General features: G+C 46.1%; 1 protein-coding gene across 7 annotated transcripts in view; it reads right to left on the bottom strand.

Annotated features, from left to right (window-relative positions):
- Positions 1-19,213, bottom strand: part of Ehmt1 (euchromatic histone lysine methyltransferase 1) — a 157,903-nt gene that overhangs the window by 74,974 nt on the left and 63,716 nt on the right. For all 7 annotated transcript variants that reach the window (XM_078048823.1, XM_078048821.1, XM_078048822.1 and 4 more), the window contains 2 exons: positions 17,511-18,070; positions 10,312-10,492 (listed from right to left, as the gene is read on the bottom strand). In XM_078048823.1, the coding sequence (XP_077904949.1) occupies positions 10,312-10,492; positions 17,511-18,062 (733 nt within the window). In that variant the 5' untranslated portion in view covers positions 18,063-18,070. The remainder of the gene's footprint in view (positions 1-10,311; positions 10,493-17,510; positions 18,071-19,213) is intronic.

Below are 19,213 nucleotides of genomic sequence, written 5' to 3'. Positions count from 1 at the left end.
GCCACTAGAAGCAGGATCCTGAGACACTCCTACAGTCTACCCCTAGGTCCTGCCCCTCCATCAAATGCCCATCAGGAACAGTGTGTGCAGCAGGAAGAGCACAGGACTGAGAAGAGCCTCAATCTCACAACCCATCACTGGGCCAGGCCAGGCCAGTCTTCCTACAATGCTAAGACCTTTCCCACAGTGAGAAGCAGGTATCATCCCTAAAGCTCTGGACCTCACTGGGACCCACCCCCAACAACCCCAGAACAAGAGGGAAAGAAGGGCCCTAGAGCAACGTCACCACCTATAGACAACTCTGGGGCCTGGGCAGTGGTTTTCAAGCAAGAGGTTAACAGCTAAGGAAATGGAGTGGGGGCTCAGGGACCCCAGAAACCCTTCTAAACACAGCTCCAGGTCAAAGTATTTCATACAAGATTCTTTGCAATATATGTGTCTGTGTGTGTACATGTAAAAATTTTGTTATACTGAAGATGTAGAACTTTTCTCTTGTCACAATTCACTAAGAGACAGCCAAACAAATACAGACAGCATTCTCATTGCATCAGGCACTAAAATTCACCTAGAGATGACACACTGTATGAAAGAATGTGCAGAGGTCACACACAAAAACTGTGTCACCTTATCCCAGGGCCTTGAACAACATGGACTCTGGTTCCCACCAGGGAGGCAAGGTTCCTGGAACCAATCCCTCATGAATACCAAGAGCCAACTCTATATACTTCCTCACTAGGGTTTTTTCTTAATGGACTACAGTAGCCCATCATAACAGACCAGGCTGTCACTGTTTCAGTCAGGCTGGCTCTTCATAGTCTGTGATAGCTGACGAGCTACAACAGTGAATGCCAGGACGGAGACCTTACTGCCTCAAAAGTCCAAACCACCTGTCCCTAGGAAGAGTTTGCCGACTCCCAAGATGACTTCAGCGTGAGAAAAAGGGAGAAAAAGATGCCTGGGAATCAAAGTCGACTGGAAGGAGCGTATGAGGACATCTGAGGGCCTTCCTCAAATGGCAGGTGAAACACATGGTGGGAAGAACAGAACTCACTGCCCCAGAGCAGCACAGAAATGTCTGCAAAGAACCTCTGGAAATGAAGGATCTACTGAGCACGTCAACATTCCCAAAGAGGAAACTGAAGTACAACAAGGGGGCAACCTTGGTACAGCAGGGGCTTCAGAGTGTCCAGCTTGGGGGTCCAGGCCCAAAGATCCAGAAAGGTCAGGGCCAAGAAAGAAGCTCAGGAAAGGTTAGCATTTAGGATCTGAAGGGGCTCAAGGGACCCTTGGGAAGAGATCTGAAGTCCAGACTGCTTTAGACAGGACCAGAGCACAAGGAGCATCAGATCAAGAGCCCAGGGAAAGAACTCACAGAACTGATGACTTTTCAGGATGCTCTGGGAGGTACATCCACACACAGGTAAGCAAGGAGACACCCATGAAGTGGGGAGGGATGGGGAGGCCGCCCAGCTGCTGCACCACGAGGCTGGGCTGCTGGGGTACAGCCAGCATGCTTCAGGAAGAAGACAGGCTTGGCGGGAAAGAGCAAACACACAGAGAAGAGGCTCCCCCAAAACCTCTACAGCTGCTTCTGCAGCCTGAAATTGACTTTTTCCTTTAAGTCTCAGGAGAAGAGCCGGACTGCCCATCATCCTGGGGGAAGGACTCACAGCCCATGCCCTACCAGGCAGAGCCACCTTCCTCCTTCCTACTTGTCCATGGGCTCCCATGGTGAGTCCAGGCCATTCTGGGCTCTACCTGCCTCCAGAGAGTCCAGCACCCCACACTCACTCCTCTCTGGGAGTGCTCAGAGGTGAAGGACTACATGGTGCAGTGGGAGCGCTGGATAAAAAATAATCCCTAATTTCTGTTTAGGGTGGAGATTCAAGCTGAATGATATAAGTTCTCCCACCCACTTCTACTTTTGTGGTGTATCATAACATTGGCTACCTCATCAGCTCTAAGTGAACAACCTGGTGGCACTAAGCTTGCTCACACTTCTGCACAGCCTTCACCACCATCCACTCTTTACAGTGTGTCCCAAACAATGCCTATTCCCCCCTCCCCTCCCCAGCCACCAGCACCCCCCATTCTACTTTCTGTGATTTCAGCTACTCCGGGTAAGGGACGTCAGGGGAGTGGAGTCACCAGAGTACTTGTGCTCTGGTGCCTGATGGCCTCAGTTCGCGCTGCAGAGCACCCTTCCTTTGTGAAGCTGAGCAGTGTTCCACCCCTGTGGACGGGCCACACTCTGCTGCTCCCTTCACCCACCAAAGGGCGCCGGTGCTCTGGCTGCTTCCACCGTTTGGCTCTGGTGATAATGCTGTGACACACTGAAGACCCTGTCTTCAGTTCCTCGGGGTATATCCAGAGTGGAACTGCTGGATCATGTGGTGATTCAACATTTAGTTTTCCCTCAGCGGCTGTGTGGCTTTTCACTCCCAGCAACAGTGCACACGCTCTCCAACACACGCTCTTCTGGTGTCTTGCCTGGATGGGAGCCGTCCTGGTGGGTGGAGGTGGCATCTCATGGTAGTCTTGGTTTTCATTTCCCTCATGAGTAGTCACGTTGGGCATCTCTTTCTGCCTATTGGCCGTCTGCACATCTCCTTGAAGAGACTTCTGCTCAAGTCCCTTGCCCATTTTTGAGTCAGGTTTTCTGCTCTTTTGTTGCCAGGGAGTTGCAGGGCTTCTTTTTACCATCTGGAGAGTAGTCCTTGTCACACATAAGGTTCCAGATGTTTCATCCTGTTCTGTGGAATGGCCTTTTACTGTTAGGAGTAAGGAATCAAATCAGTACATAGGCAGTTACCTTTTGACACGTGGAACTTTTTAAATTCGTACAAAGTGCAACTTGTCTAGTTCTCATGCTGCCAGTGCTTTTGGCGTCATATCCAAGAAGTCACTGCGAGATCCCACGCTTTGAAGTTGTCCCTGTTGTTTCCTTCTCAGTGAACTCAGAAGGAAGTTTCAGGTCTCGCCTTCAGGCCCTGCTGTCCTGGGATAGTCTTTATATGCAGGTGAGACAGGGCCCGCCTTCTTGCTTCTGCGTGTGGATTTCCAGTTTTCTCAGGACTGTTCCTTGGGAAGCTGTCCTTTCCCCCATGAAATGGTCTTGACAACCTTGCCAAAAATTAATGATGTGGTGGGTTTATTTCTGAGCTCTCTATTCTACTCCACTGATCCACATCTGCCTGTATTCCAATACCATACTGTCTTGATTGCAGTAGATTAATAATAAGCTTTCAATCTCTATTTTCTTAAATCTAATGAGACTTAATCTGCAGCCTAAGCATGGTCCGTCCTAGAAGAAATTCCATGGGCCCTAGTGAGGCCTGTATATCCTGTTGCTGTGGGAAGAGGGCTACATGTATGTCTGCAGATCTAGTGAGTTCATGGTGCCACGTTCTGTGTGGCTGCACGATCCATTACTCATAGTAAGTACTGAAATCTACAACTACCACTGTAAAAGTGTCTATTTCCCTCTCCAATTCTGTCAATTCTTGCTTCATATATTTGGAAGATTTATCATTAGGTACTCAAATGTTTTTATTTACTATACTTTTTACTTTTCAATCTTGCTAAGTTGCCCCGGTTGGCCTGGAACTTGAAATCCTCCTACCTCAGTCTCCCAATTCACTGGAAGTACAGGTATAGCCATGGTCCCTAGCTATAATTATTATACTCTTGCCGTCTTAAAGCTTTTACTAACAGATGGCATCCTTCCTTGTTTCTTGAAAGCTTTTGATTTAAAACTCATTTTCATCTGGTATTAGTATATCCACATTTATTGTCTTTTGGTTCTTGTTTGCATAGAACATTTTTCCCCATCCTTTCACTTTTGATATATTTGTGTCTTTGTATCTAAAGTGTTTTTCCTGTAGAGAACATATAATAGGATCATGTGATTTTTATGCATTCTGCCAATCTGTCTTACGATTAGAGTGCTTAATCTGTTTACAATTAAATTAGCTACTGCTAAGGATGCACTTAGTGTCTTCATTTGCCTTTAGTTGACTTTTTAAAACTGAAATGTTTAAATCTATATTTTCTCTTGTATGTATCTATGACTATTTTATTTGTCATTACTGTGGGGATTACATTTGACATTCTAGAATTTTTACACTCTACTTTGAATTTATACCAGCTTCACTACAATAAAACAATGAAAACTCCGCTACAGTTCTTAGTCCTGCCCCTTTTGATGGTTTTCACAAAAGTACATCCTTATACACTGTACATACCAAAACAAAAACTAATTCTTTTAAATGCATTAGTCTCTTAAACTACATAGAAAAAGTGGAGAATTACAAGTGAAAATTATAATAAGGCTAGTATCCGCTTTTATCTTTAATATTTTTATGTATATTTTTTAATTGTACATATATCTTTATTTTTATGTGGTGCTGAGGATCGAACTCAGTGCCTCACACATGCGAAGCAAGTGCTTTATCACTGAGCTACAGCCTCAGCCCCTAGTAACTGCTTTTTTATAATGCACCGATCTATTAAGTCTTACAGAAAGCACAAAATGGAATTACAAGCCATTTTTATAATAACACTTGCTTTTATAATTGCTCATATGTTTACTTTATTGAGATCTATACTATACAATTAATTTACTGTGTAAGATCCTTTCATTTCAACCTGCAGAGCATTTCTTACAGGGCAGTCCACTGTGGTAAACTCTCTCAGCTTGGGTTTATCTGGGCCTATCTTAATCTTTCCCGCCTCTTAAAAGACATAGGTTTCTTGGCTGACAGTTCTGTTTTTTCTTTTTGTACTTGGAATACATCAGCCTGCAGCCTCTGGCATCCAAAGATTCTGATGAGAAATCTGTGGGTGCCACCAAGGACCCTGTATGTGAAGAGTCACATTCTTCCTGCTGCTCTCAAAACCCTTCCTTTCAGCAGCTGGATTAGGGTATCAGTGTGGGACTTGAGTTCATCTTACCCTGAGGTTCGCTGATCTCTTTGGATGCCATATTCACATCTTTCATCTGCAGAAGTTCTGCAAAAGTTTCCTACCATGTCTTCTACTTGTGGAGCACCCACAAAGTGCACACTGCCCAGCTGATAGTGTCCCACATAACCCTGAGGCTCTATTCAGTCTTCTTTAGTCTTTTTTTCTTCCTGATCCAAAGACTTTATAATTTTCATTATCTTATATTCAAGTTTGCTCTTTCTTCTGCCTGCTCAGATCTTCCTTTGAATCCTTGTATGGTATTTTTCATTTCAGTTACTGTACTTTTCAGAAACGAAATTAATATCTGGTTCCTCTTTATAAAGGTTTTCACCTCATTAATATTTCCATCGTGTTTCTACATTATCTTTTTTTTTAAACTTTCTCCATGTCTCCCTCCAGTTCTTTGACCATGTGTAGGAAAGCTGCTTCTATCTTTATCCGGGAGATGTATCATCATGTTTTCTCAGGAAAGGTTTCTGTTGTTGTTGTTTCCTTTGAGTGGGCCACAATGCCCTCTGTTTTTCTGCATGTATTATTGCACATCAGTTGGAAACAGACATATAATATAGTGGTAGCAACTCTGGAAGGCAGGTTCTCTCCCCTTCTCAAAGTTGGCTGTTCTTTCTTGCTGCTATTGACTGTTTTGGGGTTTTTTGATAGTTGTGGGCTACCTCTGTGCCAAGAACTATGGGGTAAATTTAAGGTTTTGTCACTTCTTTTCTAAGTGAGCACCTTTCCCTGGGCACACACTGTCTTTACAATTTTCCCATATACTGTTTCTTTTGAATATCCTAATCCTTAATATTCAGATCCCAAAAGGCAAAAAAAAAGAGAGAGAGAAAAAAAACTTGGGAAAGAGGGTTGTGAAGATGGAAGGAAGTGTGACCACATGGGCATAGCCTCTTGGTCTGATCCTGTGTCAGAACACAGGCTGCTGCTTTCTGGAGGACAGTACCCTTTTTGCCCACTCAGGCTCCCACAGGCTGAGTGTAGGCTGCTCCAGCAACACATGGACCAGGGCTTTGCTACAAGATAAAACTGACTTCAACTTCGGTTACTATTCCACCCCACACTCCTGCCATGAAGTGCCACCACAGACTTAACCTGCAAACCTTTCACAAACTTGAGTTTCAAAACAGCTACAGCAGCCAGGAATTGTGGTTCACACCTGTAATCCCAGTAACTTGGGAGGCTGAGGCAGGAGGATTTCAAGTTCAAGGCCAGCCTCAGCAACTTAGCAAGGCCCTAAGCAACTTAGCAAGACCTTGTCTTAAAATTAAAACTTTACAAAAGGGCTGGAATGTGGCTCAGTGGTTGAGAGCCCCTGGGTTCAATCACCAGGACAAAAACACACACACACACAACCACCTACAGTAGACAGACTGTACCAGGGCAGCTGTGGTCCAGAGGAGAGTTGGTTCTGCTTTATCCTGCTCCACCATCATTCCAGAACCCTCTGAAATAGGTTTTTAATCATACAACTCTGCAGTTGAAAAGTAAACAGAAAGAGCTGCTGAGAAAGGTGCTAATCAGTTTTTGTCAAATAACCAATATCCACCTAAGGCCAAATTCTGGATGTCCAAGAGCTGAGCAGTGTGGTGCCCACCAAGGCTGTGGTTCGCTGAAGGTGATTTAACACTATGATGAGCACTGGGTCATCCATGTCTGACAATGAAGAATGGAGGGGTGAGGTACAAGTCCTGTGGAGCCTCAGCCACCCAAGCCAGGCACAGCTGCCTACAGAGCTTGGCCGTGACTCCAACCATAAAGTGCACATCCACCCTGTTTGTGGTGAGCTCACTATTTAGCAAGAGGGAAAAGAACACAGCCTCCTCTGACCACCACCACAGCAATGCCAAGACTAGTGAAGAGGTAATGTAAAATTTTAAGGCTGACCAAGACACTCCAATGCTGGCTCTACACATGCCCACAGGAGGCAACACTGAGAACGGCAAGGTCTGAAGGCGGAACAGTGCTGAATTGTGCTGTTCCTGGCATACATAGACACTGCTGCAAAAGGCCTATACCTGTTACCACCATATCAACAGTGGCCTCCACGTCCCCTCCATCCAGGACACCTGGTAGGGACAATGACACTTGCCAGAAGACTGTGGTGCTGCCCTCCAGGCAGGCCTCCTGCTCTCAGCAATGCTAGAGGTGTGTTAGTAGCTGAAGTGAGACGGGACCCAAACAGGGCACACTCCTCTCTGGGAAACTCTTTCTGGCCCGGGGAGATGAGGTAAGCCTTGAGGCGACACAGAAGATAGCTGGGGCTGGGGGCACACCTATTACCTGGGAAGCAGAGAAGTCAACCAACTGTCAGAACATACTGTACCTACAGTTGGAGGTGATTTCACATGCTTAGCCCAAAATTAATATGCTAATTAACCAAACTTCATGGAAATATATGGAAGATAAACTAGAGAACTGATGAACACATTGAGCATTTCACTTTAGAAAGATGATGAAATAAGAAGCTTAAATTAAAGGAAAAAAAAAGCATTAGCATGTGAACAGCAATACTGACTGCTGTGACATTCCTTGCCAGTCCACAACCACATGAGAGAAGCAGATGCTACAGAGCTTTGTGAATACCAGGTAAGCTGCCCGAAACAAGCAGCGCTGAAGGCACAGAGCCATGAAGCTAGGCAATAGGGGCCAAGACTGATTCTGCTTCCTAATTGCCATGTCCCCACAGGAAGATCCAGAGCTCCCTATGGAGGCTGCCGGTTCCAGCCTGGGAAGAAGAGGGCCAGATGCACCTGAGCCATCCCTACCAGCCAGAAGGTTTTCAGAGAGTGATGGGCCACATCCGAGGATCCGGAATCCAGCTGAAGGACCCCGCTGACAAAACCTGAGATGATTGGAGCAGAAAAACAAGGACAGTAATATACTACAACCCAAAGATCCAAATGAGAGTTTATGAGGTGCTACAGTTTGGATCCTAAACGTCCTCCAAGATTCACGTGTTAAAGGCTTAGAACCCAGAGTGGTGCTACCAAGAGGTGGTAGGGCCTTTACGAGGTGGGACCTACTGGGAGCATCAGTGCAGCAAGTGTGTCCACAAAGGGGAGCAAGGGACTAGTCCCTTCTCACTTCCTGAGATGAGGTGACTGGTTCTGTTCCACCACATGCTCTGACAGTGTGCTACCCCAAGCTAAAAGCAATGGGGCCAACCAATCACAGACCAAACCTTTGAAACTTTTCTCTTTACAAGTTGATAAAATCTCAGTTATTTGTTATAACAACAGAAATCTGACACACGAGTCAAAAGTTAAAAATAGATGGGTATCAGGTAGGGGACTAGGGCTGTTGCTCAGCCGTAGAGCACCTGCCTAGCATGTGTGAGGCATTGGGTTCAATCCTTAGCACCACATAAAAAGAAACAAATAAAGGCATCCTGTCCATCTACAACTACAAAAATAACTTAATAAGCGGCTGGGATTGTGGCTCACCAATAGAACATTTGCCTAGCACATGCGAGGCGCTAGGTTCGATCCTCAACACCACATAAAAATAAATAAGTAAAGGTATTGTGTCCATCTACAACTAAAAAAAAAAAATACATATTAAAAAAATAACTTCATAAAAAAATAAATGGGTGGGAAGTGAATCTTCCTTTCAGTATAAATGCAACTGAAAGGCAGTGATGGAGACAGAAAACCACCATGTGGACCCTGCCCTACAGCACTTTCTGGTGGGCTGTGATAAGGAACAGGACACCTGCAGAACCTCAGACTCTTCCTGAAGATACATGCTAGGGACAACCTTTATAATGGAGCAACATGTAAGACCCTGCCATGCCCTAATAAGTCAAAAGGCCACCAAAACACAATTCCTAATGATATAGGTCAGTCACCTGTGGTGTCCCAAGACCTATACCTGGTCCTGAGGCACAGTGAAAAGCAATCTAAGAGAGGTTCTATGGAGAGCCTGGCCTGTATTCTCAAGATGCCACAGTCAAAAATGACCAGGAATGCTTCAAACTAATAGGAAACTAACAAGAAACAACAGAGACAAGTGACTGTGGGATCCAGGATCAGATGTGTTTTTCTTTGGCCATAAGGGACATTACTAAGAAATCAGTAAAGTTAGCAATGTGCTACGATTAGGTGACTGTCACAGACCTGGTGTTGATCACTGCACTGTAAGAAGCTAGAAAACATCCTTATTTCCAGAGACACAATGCATTATTTTTAGGAAAAACACTTAACTATTTAGAGGTAAAAGGGCATTTATTTGTAGCACAGTTCATGTTGCACAAAATGATTATGTACTGGGAAGAGGAGCAAAATTGTGTCTTTTGGTAAAGGGAGTGACGGGAACATGGGAATTGTTTGAACAATTTATGCGACATTTGTGGTAGTCTAAAATTATTTTAATTTGAATTTTAAAAGTCATATCCTGGTGCTAGGGTTGGGGCTCAGAGGTAGAGCACTCGCCTAGCATGTATGAGGTACTGAATTTGATCCTCGACACCACATAAAAATAAAATAAAGATATTGTGCCTACCTATAACTAAAAAGTAAATGTTTAAAACAAAAAAAAGTCATATTCTGGTGCCAGGGTTATGGCTCAATGGTAGATCTCTTGCCTATCACACGTGAGACACTGTATTCAATCCTCAGCACCACATAAAACAAACAAATGAATGAATGAATAAATAAATAAATAAAACAAAGGTATTGTGTTCATTTACAACTTAAAAAAAGTCATAACCTGTGGCCAGGTGAGATTCCCCAGGTAAAGCCCTAAGGCCAATAGTCTCAGCACCAGGCCAACCAGGTTCAACTTTCAGGAAGGCTGGCTGGCAGGCCCTTTTCAAATTCAAACTCATGGCTGGCCTGTGCCACAGGGAGCCTTCCATCTCCTCAGGGAGGGCACTCCACACACATGCAGTGGCAGCTCCCTATGAGGCCACATGCTGCCAACTCCTACAAAAGAACCCCAACAATAATCAAGTGTCCGTCCACTCAACCAACAAGGAGAGGCATGAGCACCAGGGGGCTGAGGAGAAGTACCCAGGGGCAAGTAACTTGGCTGGTGACACAGCCAGAGCAAAAGACAACTCTTCACACTTTGGCCACACTTAGTGCTTCCAACAGCATCCAACACAGGACCAGGAGTGCTCTCAACCCCAGAGTCCTCCACCCAGACCAAGTCAGTTTTAATACAATATTCACGTCAGATCAGAGGCAAAGCAGGTGGCAGCAAGAAAGGCTTTAAGGCAGGCACTGCCTCTCCACTGCGCAGGCCAGTGCTCAGTGACACCAGCCACACTGCACCTGGAAGGCAGAAGCTCAAGACATACATTCAGAAAGAAACACAGCTGGTGGACCCTTTTACCTGTCTGTGACTTTGTGGTGGCCATGTAGCACTGGCTCTGAGGTAGTGACGGGTGAAGGGATGGGAAGGGGGGTAAAAGCTGCTGTCGTCCACAGTCAGAAACGTTTCTGTTGATCTCCTCTTTTGGTTCCTTATGGTCTCTAGCTTCTCGAACATCCCTGGGATCCTTGCTGGCTGCATGCTTCAAAACAAAGACAATTAATAACTATGACAACAAGCCAAAAGATGATTGCTGAAATAACATGCACCCAAAAATTACAGCTCTTTTCCCCAGTAATTCCCCTCAAGTGAGAGATGAGCCACTATGGGGAAACAGAAAATCTACAAATCCATGCAACCTGGACATCATCAAAGAAGCACCTGGAGCTAGGACATGTATGCCTAGGCATCTGCTGGATGACGAAGGTCAGGCTACCAGCCACCACACAAACTAAGAACAGTATTTCCAGGTATAATGGTAAGGAGGATCACGAGGAAGGAGGGGCAGAGGGAGAGGGAAAAAGAAGCATCTGCAGTGACTGTGTGGCTGTAGAACCTCAAATATCATCTTATCTGCTATTTGTAGAAAAAGTCTGCCAGCCCCTGATTTAGGCAATCAGTATGACTAAGCTAAAAACACCCAAAATGGAAGCACCGAAACCTCTCTAGGAGTGCCTCCACAGCTGCCACAATTAGACCTGCAAGATCTCCAAACAGCATGGATTCCACAACAGCTAGCTGCACTTGAATCTGTCTTTAGCCTTAGCCTTCCAAAGCACCAGCAGCCTGTAGGCAGCTATGCTGACACCATAACCACCTCACGATGGATGGATAGCCTGCCTTTATTCCACACAGCCTAGACTCCAGTGAACCTCCATCTATCTGCTTCCATATATTCACAGATAACCTCGAGAGGTTGACCTCAAAACACCTCAAGCTGACAAAATCTTATTGTGCACACAGTAGTTTCCATAAATAATAAGTAGAACAGACAGGTTTCCTCTGATACATAATCCTGAGAAAACTGGAAATCCACACGCAGAAGCAAGAAGGCGGGCCCTGTCTCACCTGCATATAAAGACTATCCCAGGACAGCAGGGCCTGAAGGCGAGACCTGAAACTTCCTTCTGAGTTCACTGAGAAGGAAACAACAGGGACAACTTCAAAGCGTGGGATCTCGCAGTGACTTCTTGGATATGACGCCAAAAGCACTGGCAGCATGAGAACTAGACAAGTTGCACTTTGTACGAATTTAAAAAGTTCCACGTGTCAAAAGGTAACTGCCTATGTACTGATTTGATTCCTTACTCCTAACAGTAAAAGGCCATTCCACAGAACAGGATGAAACATCTGGAACCTTATGTGTGACAAGGACTACTCTCCAGATGGTAAAAAGAAGCCCTGCAACTCCCTGGCAACAAAAGAGCAGAAAACCTGACTCAAAAATGGGCAAGGGACTTGAGCAGAAGTCTCTTCAAGGAGATGTGCAGACGGCCAATAGGCAGAAAGAGATGCCCAACGTGACTACTCATGAGGGAAATGAAAACCAAGACTACCATGAGATGCCACCTCCACCCACCAGGACGGCTCCCATCCAGGCAAGACACCAGAAGAGCGTGTGTTGGAGAGCGTGTGCACTGTTGCTGGGAGTGAAAAGCCACACAGCCGCTGAGGGAAAACTAAATGTTGAATCACCACATGATCCAGCAGTTCCACTCTGGATATACCCCGAGGAACTGAAGACAGGGTCTTCAGTGTGTCACAGCATTATCACCAGAGCCAAACGGTGGAAGCAGCCAGAGCACCGGCGCCCTTTGGTGGGTGAAGGGAGCAGCAGAGTGTGGCCCGTCCACAGGGGTGGAACACTGCTCAGCTTCACAAAGGAAGGGTGCTCTGCAGCGCGAACTGAGGCCATCAGGCACCAGAGCACAAGTACTCTGGTGACTCCACTCCCCTGACGTCCCTTACCCGGAGTAGCTGAAATCACAGAAAGTAGAATGGGGGGTGCTGGTGGCTGGGGAGGGGAGGGGGGAATATGCATTGTTTGGGACACACTGTAAAGAGTGGATGGTGGTGAAGGCTGTGCAGAAGTGTGAGCAAGCTTAGTGCCACCAGGTTGCTCACTCAGAGATGGTCAATGTTGTGTGTTTTCACCCTCTCCCATAAAAGACAAAGCATCCCCATCTCCTGGCAATGAGACCAGGGAGAAGTGGCCCAAGTCAGAAATTACTGTAATTCGAGGCACTTGATGAGTGCTGTGCTCCACACTCATGGGTTTAAGTGAGGACATGCTTCATGAGGTCACAAGTGTGGCTGGCTGGCAGGCAGGCAGGCAGTCAGGTAGGTAGGCAAAGAGGGGAGTTCCAGACAGCAAACTGTACATCTCACCAGTGAAAGATGAGTGCTAAGCAGGGCAGGGGTGCTGTGTGTTCTCTGCCCTCTCACCCAGGCTCTGCAGCTCTACCTCAAACCCTCTCTCACCACATCTCAAGTGCACTTTGCTTTCTGTTTCACATGTGCTGCTATCTTGTACTCTTAGCCTCTCTCACGCGCCCTGCTGTTGGCAAGGCACCTAGAAAGCTTCTCAAAGAGAGCACTTCTTTCCTCAGCCCACAAGAAAGCTGCCTGATACCTCACCCAATGTCCAGAATACACAAGTCACATTACTTGATCTCAGTGCTTATCTAGCTAGGAACCTGCTATGGCCTGAATGTGTCCCCCAAAGGCCCCAAGTTGGAAACTGAATCCCCAAATTCACGTTAATGGTAACTGGAGGTGGGGTCTCCAGAAGGTTATTAGGATGGGATGAGGTCAGGCGAGGGCCCCTGTGGTAGAGGAAGAGACCTGCGAGGGCCCCTGTGGTAGAGGAAGAGACCTGAGTTGGCAGGCTTGCTCTGCCTCACTATGTTATGATTCAGCAAGAAGCCCTTACCAGATGCTGGCACCATGCTCTCACACTTCCCAGCCTCTAGACCAAGAGCTGAACAATCCTCTGCCCTTTACAAACCACCCCATGTGTGGTATCCTGTGACAAAAAAGAAAGTCCACCCAGACAGAAACTTACACTGGACTCAGGTTGTGAGAACCACAGCTCTATACAGCTTCCTGTTGCTTCCCCTGGTGGAGACCAACCCAGTTCACCATCTCGAGTGCTGCACTGCCAGTGATAGCACCTGCTCCACAGCAGATGGCACCTATACCCTTCCTTTCCCCAGGGATTAACTCTCCCTTCCCTCCTCCAAATCACAGTTCAAACTTGGCAGTTCCTTCTGCAGCCTCCACCATTTAACCCACCACAGTATTGTCTAAGCCCTTCTCAGATGCATCAGGCAGTAACCACTAGGGCTCAGAACCTAGCTCTTGCTGTCACCTACACACTGCCACGCAGCCTGTGCAGCATTCAGCTATAAAATTCATCCACTCAGCACTCAGAGCACAGTAAGATCCTAACTTACACATAAAATAAGACCTTAAGAGGAGACAGCCACATGAGGCTAATTCTCACTTTGGTATAAAAACCTATTCTTTCATTTCAGAAGTAATTTTCAAAAATCTAACAAAGAAAATTGAGAATTCCTGAGCCTGGTGGGGAATCAGATTCTGCTCGCAGTTGCAGTCTCACAAGGTAGAACCATGAGAGAAGAAATGACCTGCTGCACCAGGAGGCAGGGCACATGGGCTATGTCCTTGCAGAGCCCAGCACACCCTGTACTCTCTGCTCCAACTCTGCCACAGGCTTTCCCCTCCTGGCCTGTTACTGTTCAAGTTTCTGTCCCAGCCAGTGAATTCTCACAGCTGGATATTTCATTGCAACTTCAACTCAACACTAATTTGCACCATTAATAAGAACTTCCCCTAGTACAGTGGCAGAATGGATGGGGCCACTTCCCACCCCACACCTAGAGCCCAATGGTAGGCATGTGTGGAAGGAGTGGAGTGTGGAAGCACAAAGCCAGAGGAGAAAGCTAAAAGCATGCCACAGTAATGCCTCCTGGTATGTGCATAGTTCAATTAGGAGAGAAATCCTCAAGATCTAGACTAGGCAAAGAGTTCTTAGACATCAGAATGACATCGTGATGCTTGACATCAGAAGCGCAGTCCAGGAAAGCAAACTAATAAATTGGACTACATCTAAATGAAAAGCTTTTGCTCTGAGAAAGATCCTTCGAGAGGAAGAAGATAAGCTTCAGATGGGGAAACTAACCTACAAAAATGACACCTCAGATAAGGATCCATACTCAGGAAAAAACCTCAAAGCTAACCAAACAATACTAAAAAAATGGGGGGGCAGTGCAAATGGTGCAAGAGACATTTCAACAGCAATGACAAGAGCTGACAAGTGAGCACTGAGTAGATGTCCCACATTACAGGCATGAGGATGTTTGAGTAAAACAAGGACAATATGCCACCACACCCCATCAGGTAACCAAAACAGTAGCCACGCAAAACCAAATGTTGGTGAGGATGTAAGAAACAGGATGAGTCCCATGAGGTAGGGGTACAAACTGCAGCCACTAGGGAACAGGGATGGCTTATAAGTTCTTTATAAAACTGAACATCCAAGGGACTGGGGGTGTAGCTCAGTGGCAGAGCACTTGCCTAGCATATGCAAGGCCTTGGGTTCAATTCCTGGCACCAAAGAGAGAAAACCAAAATGAATATCCAATCAACAAGCAACACAGCAATTCCTGGATACTGAACTGAGAAACATGAAAATGTATATGCAAACAAAAACACGTACATAAATGCTCAGGGCAGCTTTAAGAGCACCAAACTGGAAATGTCCAAGTCCTTCAACAGTGAGTGGCCAGTCTGCAGCTATCCACACCACGGACAGCTGGGCAGCCTAAGGAGGAGCAGGCTCCTGATGCAACCTGGAGAATCTCAGGAAAATTATGTTGAGTGCAAAGAGCCCCCCAAAAGTTATACATTGTATGGGGCTGGGGTTGTGGCTCAGTGGCACAGCGTTCATCTAGCACATGTGAGGCCCTGTGTTCAATCCACAGCACCACATACAAATAAATACAATAAAGGTATTGTGTCCAACTACAACTAAAAAATAAATAAATTTTTAAAAAGTCATACACTGCACATATTGAACAACACCTGAAATAACAGAATTACAGAAATGGAGAATGATCTAGAGAGTGCCAGGGATCAGGGACCTTGACTGTGATGGCTATGCCCCTCTGCGCGCGCGTGCACACACACACACACACACACACACACACACACACACACACACACACATCCAAGTTATGGTGAAATTGAGTAAGACCCATGGATCACACCAGTGTCGGTACCCCAGTTACAACACTGCATTCCAACATGTAAGATGTTATCACTGAGGAAAATTGGGCAAAGGGTACATAGCACATTTCTATACTATTTTTGTTGCTTCCTGTGAATCAAACTATTTTTTAAATTTTTCAAGTTCTGACAATGTACAGAAGAGAACAGTGAAAGGCTAGAGCTAAGTCAGGCCAATGGGAAATGGGGAGCCCCTGGGCCAGGGCAACTGGTGGGTATTGCATCAGGGCATCAGGAGGCACCAGCACACTGCTAACAGAGGGGAGAACCTGGTGGTTACAGAACCCAGCTTCAGGTGTGTGGTTGGCAGTGAAGCTCCACACTGTCCCATGGCCACCACAACCACAGACCCATGCAGTACTCAGTCAGGCTGGTCCAAGGCCACAGAAGCCAAGGCAAGCATACCCTGGGGAGAGAAATCAGCACTGGAGAAGATCACCAAGAGCAAGAGCTACCACCCAACAGAGCTCCTCTGAAGAATCAGAATTCATGACAGAAACTATGGAAAAATCACAATGATATCTTCTGAAGGATAAGACAAAATTTGAGACATAAGAAATTTTTTAATTAACGATTAGTCAGAATTATTGGGTATGAAAAAAATGTCAAAATAAAGCACACAGAGTTGGGGACAGTGACACATGCCTGCAATACCAGTGGCTCTGAAGGCTGAGGCTGAGGCTGAGGCTGAGGCAGGGAGATTTCGAGTTGAAAGCCAGCCTCAGCAATTTAACGAGGCACTAAGCAACTCAGTGAGACCCTGTCTCTTAAATTAAAAAAATAAAAAAAACAGGCTGGGGATGTGGCTCAGTGGTTAAGTGCACCTGAGTTTATTCCCCTGTACCAAACACACACACACACACACACACACACACACACATACACACACACACACACACACGTATAAAATGAACAGAAGAATGTAAAAGGTTAAAGAACAATGCTAGAAGCAGAAAGCAGGCAGGGCACTGTCCAAATAGAAAAAAGACCCAACCTCCACCTAAAAGGAGTTCTATGGAAGGAGATGGAAAGAAAATCATACATGCGTTTTCCTGGTGCTGATGACACAATTCCTCAGACTGGCAGGGCCCTCAAGAGAAGGTCCCAGATGTGGAGTCCTAAGGGCTGCAGAAGAAACAGCAGATGGTCTACTCATGAAGGACAAGACAGTTTCAGAATGCCACCAGCAATGCCAAATACCAGAAGTTCTGAGGGAATGTGACCATAAACCCAAAATCTATTGGAGCCAAATTAACATCAAACCACAGCACTGTAGATATTTGGAAGAAATTTATCAGGCACACACCATGTGAGACTGGTGGTAAGCAAAAGGCCAGCATGGTAGGGGTCAAACTTGGGTACATATTGCCCGTGTTCAGACACTCAAGATGTAAGACTTGTCTGCTCTCAAGGCAAGCATGAGCCGGCACACCTCAACACAGCCCTCTGTGCCCACACTTCTGTCATACCATGGTCCTGACCAACTTCACTTCCTCTCACTTCTCAAACAGTGGGTGCTGAGTCCTCCTGAGCTGGAATGAAAGCCTCCAGATCCACAGAAGAAGGGAAAACCGTCTCCTTCAAAATGCCTGGCACATCTTCACTCGAAGCCAAGAGAACCCTCTAGGGAGAACAAATCCCCAAAAGAAGGCAGAGACAGTGCCATCTGGCCTTGCTGTTCATGCACCGAGGCATCAGCCAAACCCCTAACTGATCACAGGCCTAGAAGTGACCACCTCATCAGATTACCACTTCTTTACACTTTATTTAACTTTAGTGGCCTAAAGTTAGTGCCAGATGACCATTGCCATCTGCTGGCTTTTCTCTTGAATGCAGAGAAGTTGGCTTGCCATCATTAACATAGGAGAAGACAGACAGAAGGGAAATGGCAAGAGAAGACACAAAATTACCAGGCCCAGGATGGACTTCGGCATGGTCTTGCGTGCCCTGTGAACCTTAACATCAGTTCCAGGGGCCGTGGGCTTCCTGTCTTCTGTGTCTGCACTTCCTTCCCCAGGCACGGCTGGCGCTGCAGCTGGTGTCTGTGGAAATGCACCTAGAGTCCTGCCTTTGCCAGCCGCTCCAGGAAGGGTTTTCGCAGCATGGCCAGGAAGCGAGGAGGCCAGAGTGTTGGGAGTCCTCAAGGGCTGCCCCTGCAGGGCCGATTTATTTAAGAAGTACCCATTGCTGCCAATGACAGAAGTCTGCATGAAGTCGTCAGCTGTGACGTGGTTCTGCTTCCCCACCCCCACTTCTGGTTCTCTTTCTGAAACCCCATTTTCCGCTATTCGTGCTGCTCTATTGGTACCTTCCTGTGGGCTGGCTCTTGTGCTCTCTTGAGTGTGTCTGGCTGCATTTGGGTGACTGGTGTCACAGTTGTCACAAGATCCATTGGTTTCACCATCTGCAGCCATGGAGGCCTCTCCCGCCTGCTTCTCTACGGAACCTTCATCAGCAGCCATAGGAATATCTGTGAACAGAGGAGAAAGGAGCATCACTGACTGCTGGGACCCCACCCCCACACAAGCAATACCACCACCAGCACTAGTTACAATGCTTCTGACTGGCTGACATAAAACTATCCACTGAAATCCTTTCATTTCACCTACAAACTAACACTTAAATTCAAATGGATTTAAAATGAGATTGCTTCCTGAACAGGATATCAAGTAAGTGTGAGGAATCACCACGGCAAGAAAACCTGAGTATTGTCTGGAGGTATCAACGAGGTTCCAAAAGCAGCTGTACACAAACAAGCAAAAAAACAGGCCCAAGGAAGGATGGCTTTCAGAACGCCCATCTGTGTACCCTGCGGATGCGGGGGGTAGGGTGGGGGGTCTGACAGTTCTAGCAGTCACAACCAGGATGCTTAGAAACAAGAAACGCACTCACACCAGAAAACTGAAGAATACTATGAGTTGAGGCAGAAAACTCATGATGACATCCCTGGAGGCAGGAAAAGCCTGGGCCAAGGTCTAGGCTCTATCTAGGCCACTCTGCTCTTGGCTGGACTCTTCTTCACACCTACCACTTAACATGCTGCATTCTCCACTGCTCAACATGTTGGTCATCTTCCTTGCACCCCTAAGTTCTATGAGAGCAAAGGTTCTGTTCACTACTGTAACCTGGGCACATAAAAAGGGCCTGGCACATGATACATGTGCAACAAATAACAAATGGTTTCTGAAAAACAAAGCGCAATTAATAAGTTTTTTTTAACACACAGCAAAATAGAACATGTAGAAATTTCCTTAACTTGGAGAAGACTATATCCCAAACTCTGCAGCAATATATCTTCACTCAGAAAGGTTAAATCAATTCCATGTAAGCCCAGAAACAACATACAAACATCTATTAAAACCACTAGTGCTAAACAAAACAGGTGGTATTGGGTGACACTGAAAGAGAAGAAAGAAAAGCGTGAAGGTTAGTGACCAAGGCACAAATGCTCTCATCAGCACCTAACATGCTCTCATCTACTGAAAAACAGAATCCACCTGTGATCAAAACACATGAACAAAGCCATACAGCTGAATTCAAAATCAAGTCGTAGGGCTGGGGATATAACTCCATAGAAGAACAACTGTCTAGCAAGCACAAAGCCCTGCCTTCC

This window comes from Ictidomys tridecemlineatus, chromosome 4 (assembly GCF_052094955.1).
Source record: "Ictidomys tridecemlineatus isolate mIctTri1 chromosome 4, mIctTri1.hap1, whole genome shotgun sequence".
Taxonomy (NCBI): Eukaryota; Metazoa; Chordata; class Mammalia; order Rodentia; family Sciuridae; genus Ictidomys; species Ictidomys tridecemlineatus.
This window is presented reverse-complemented; position numbering and strand designations above follow the sequence as displayed.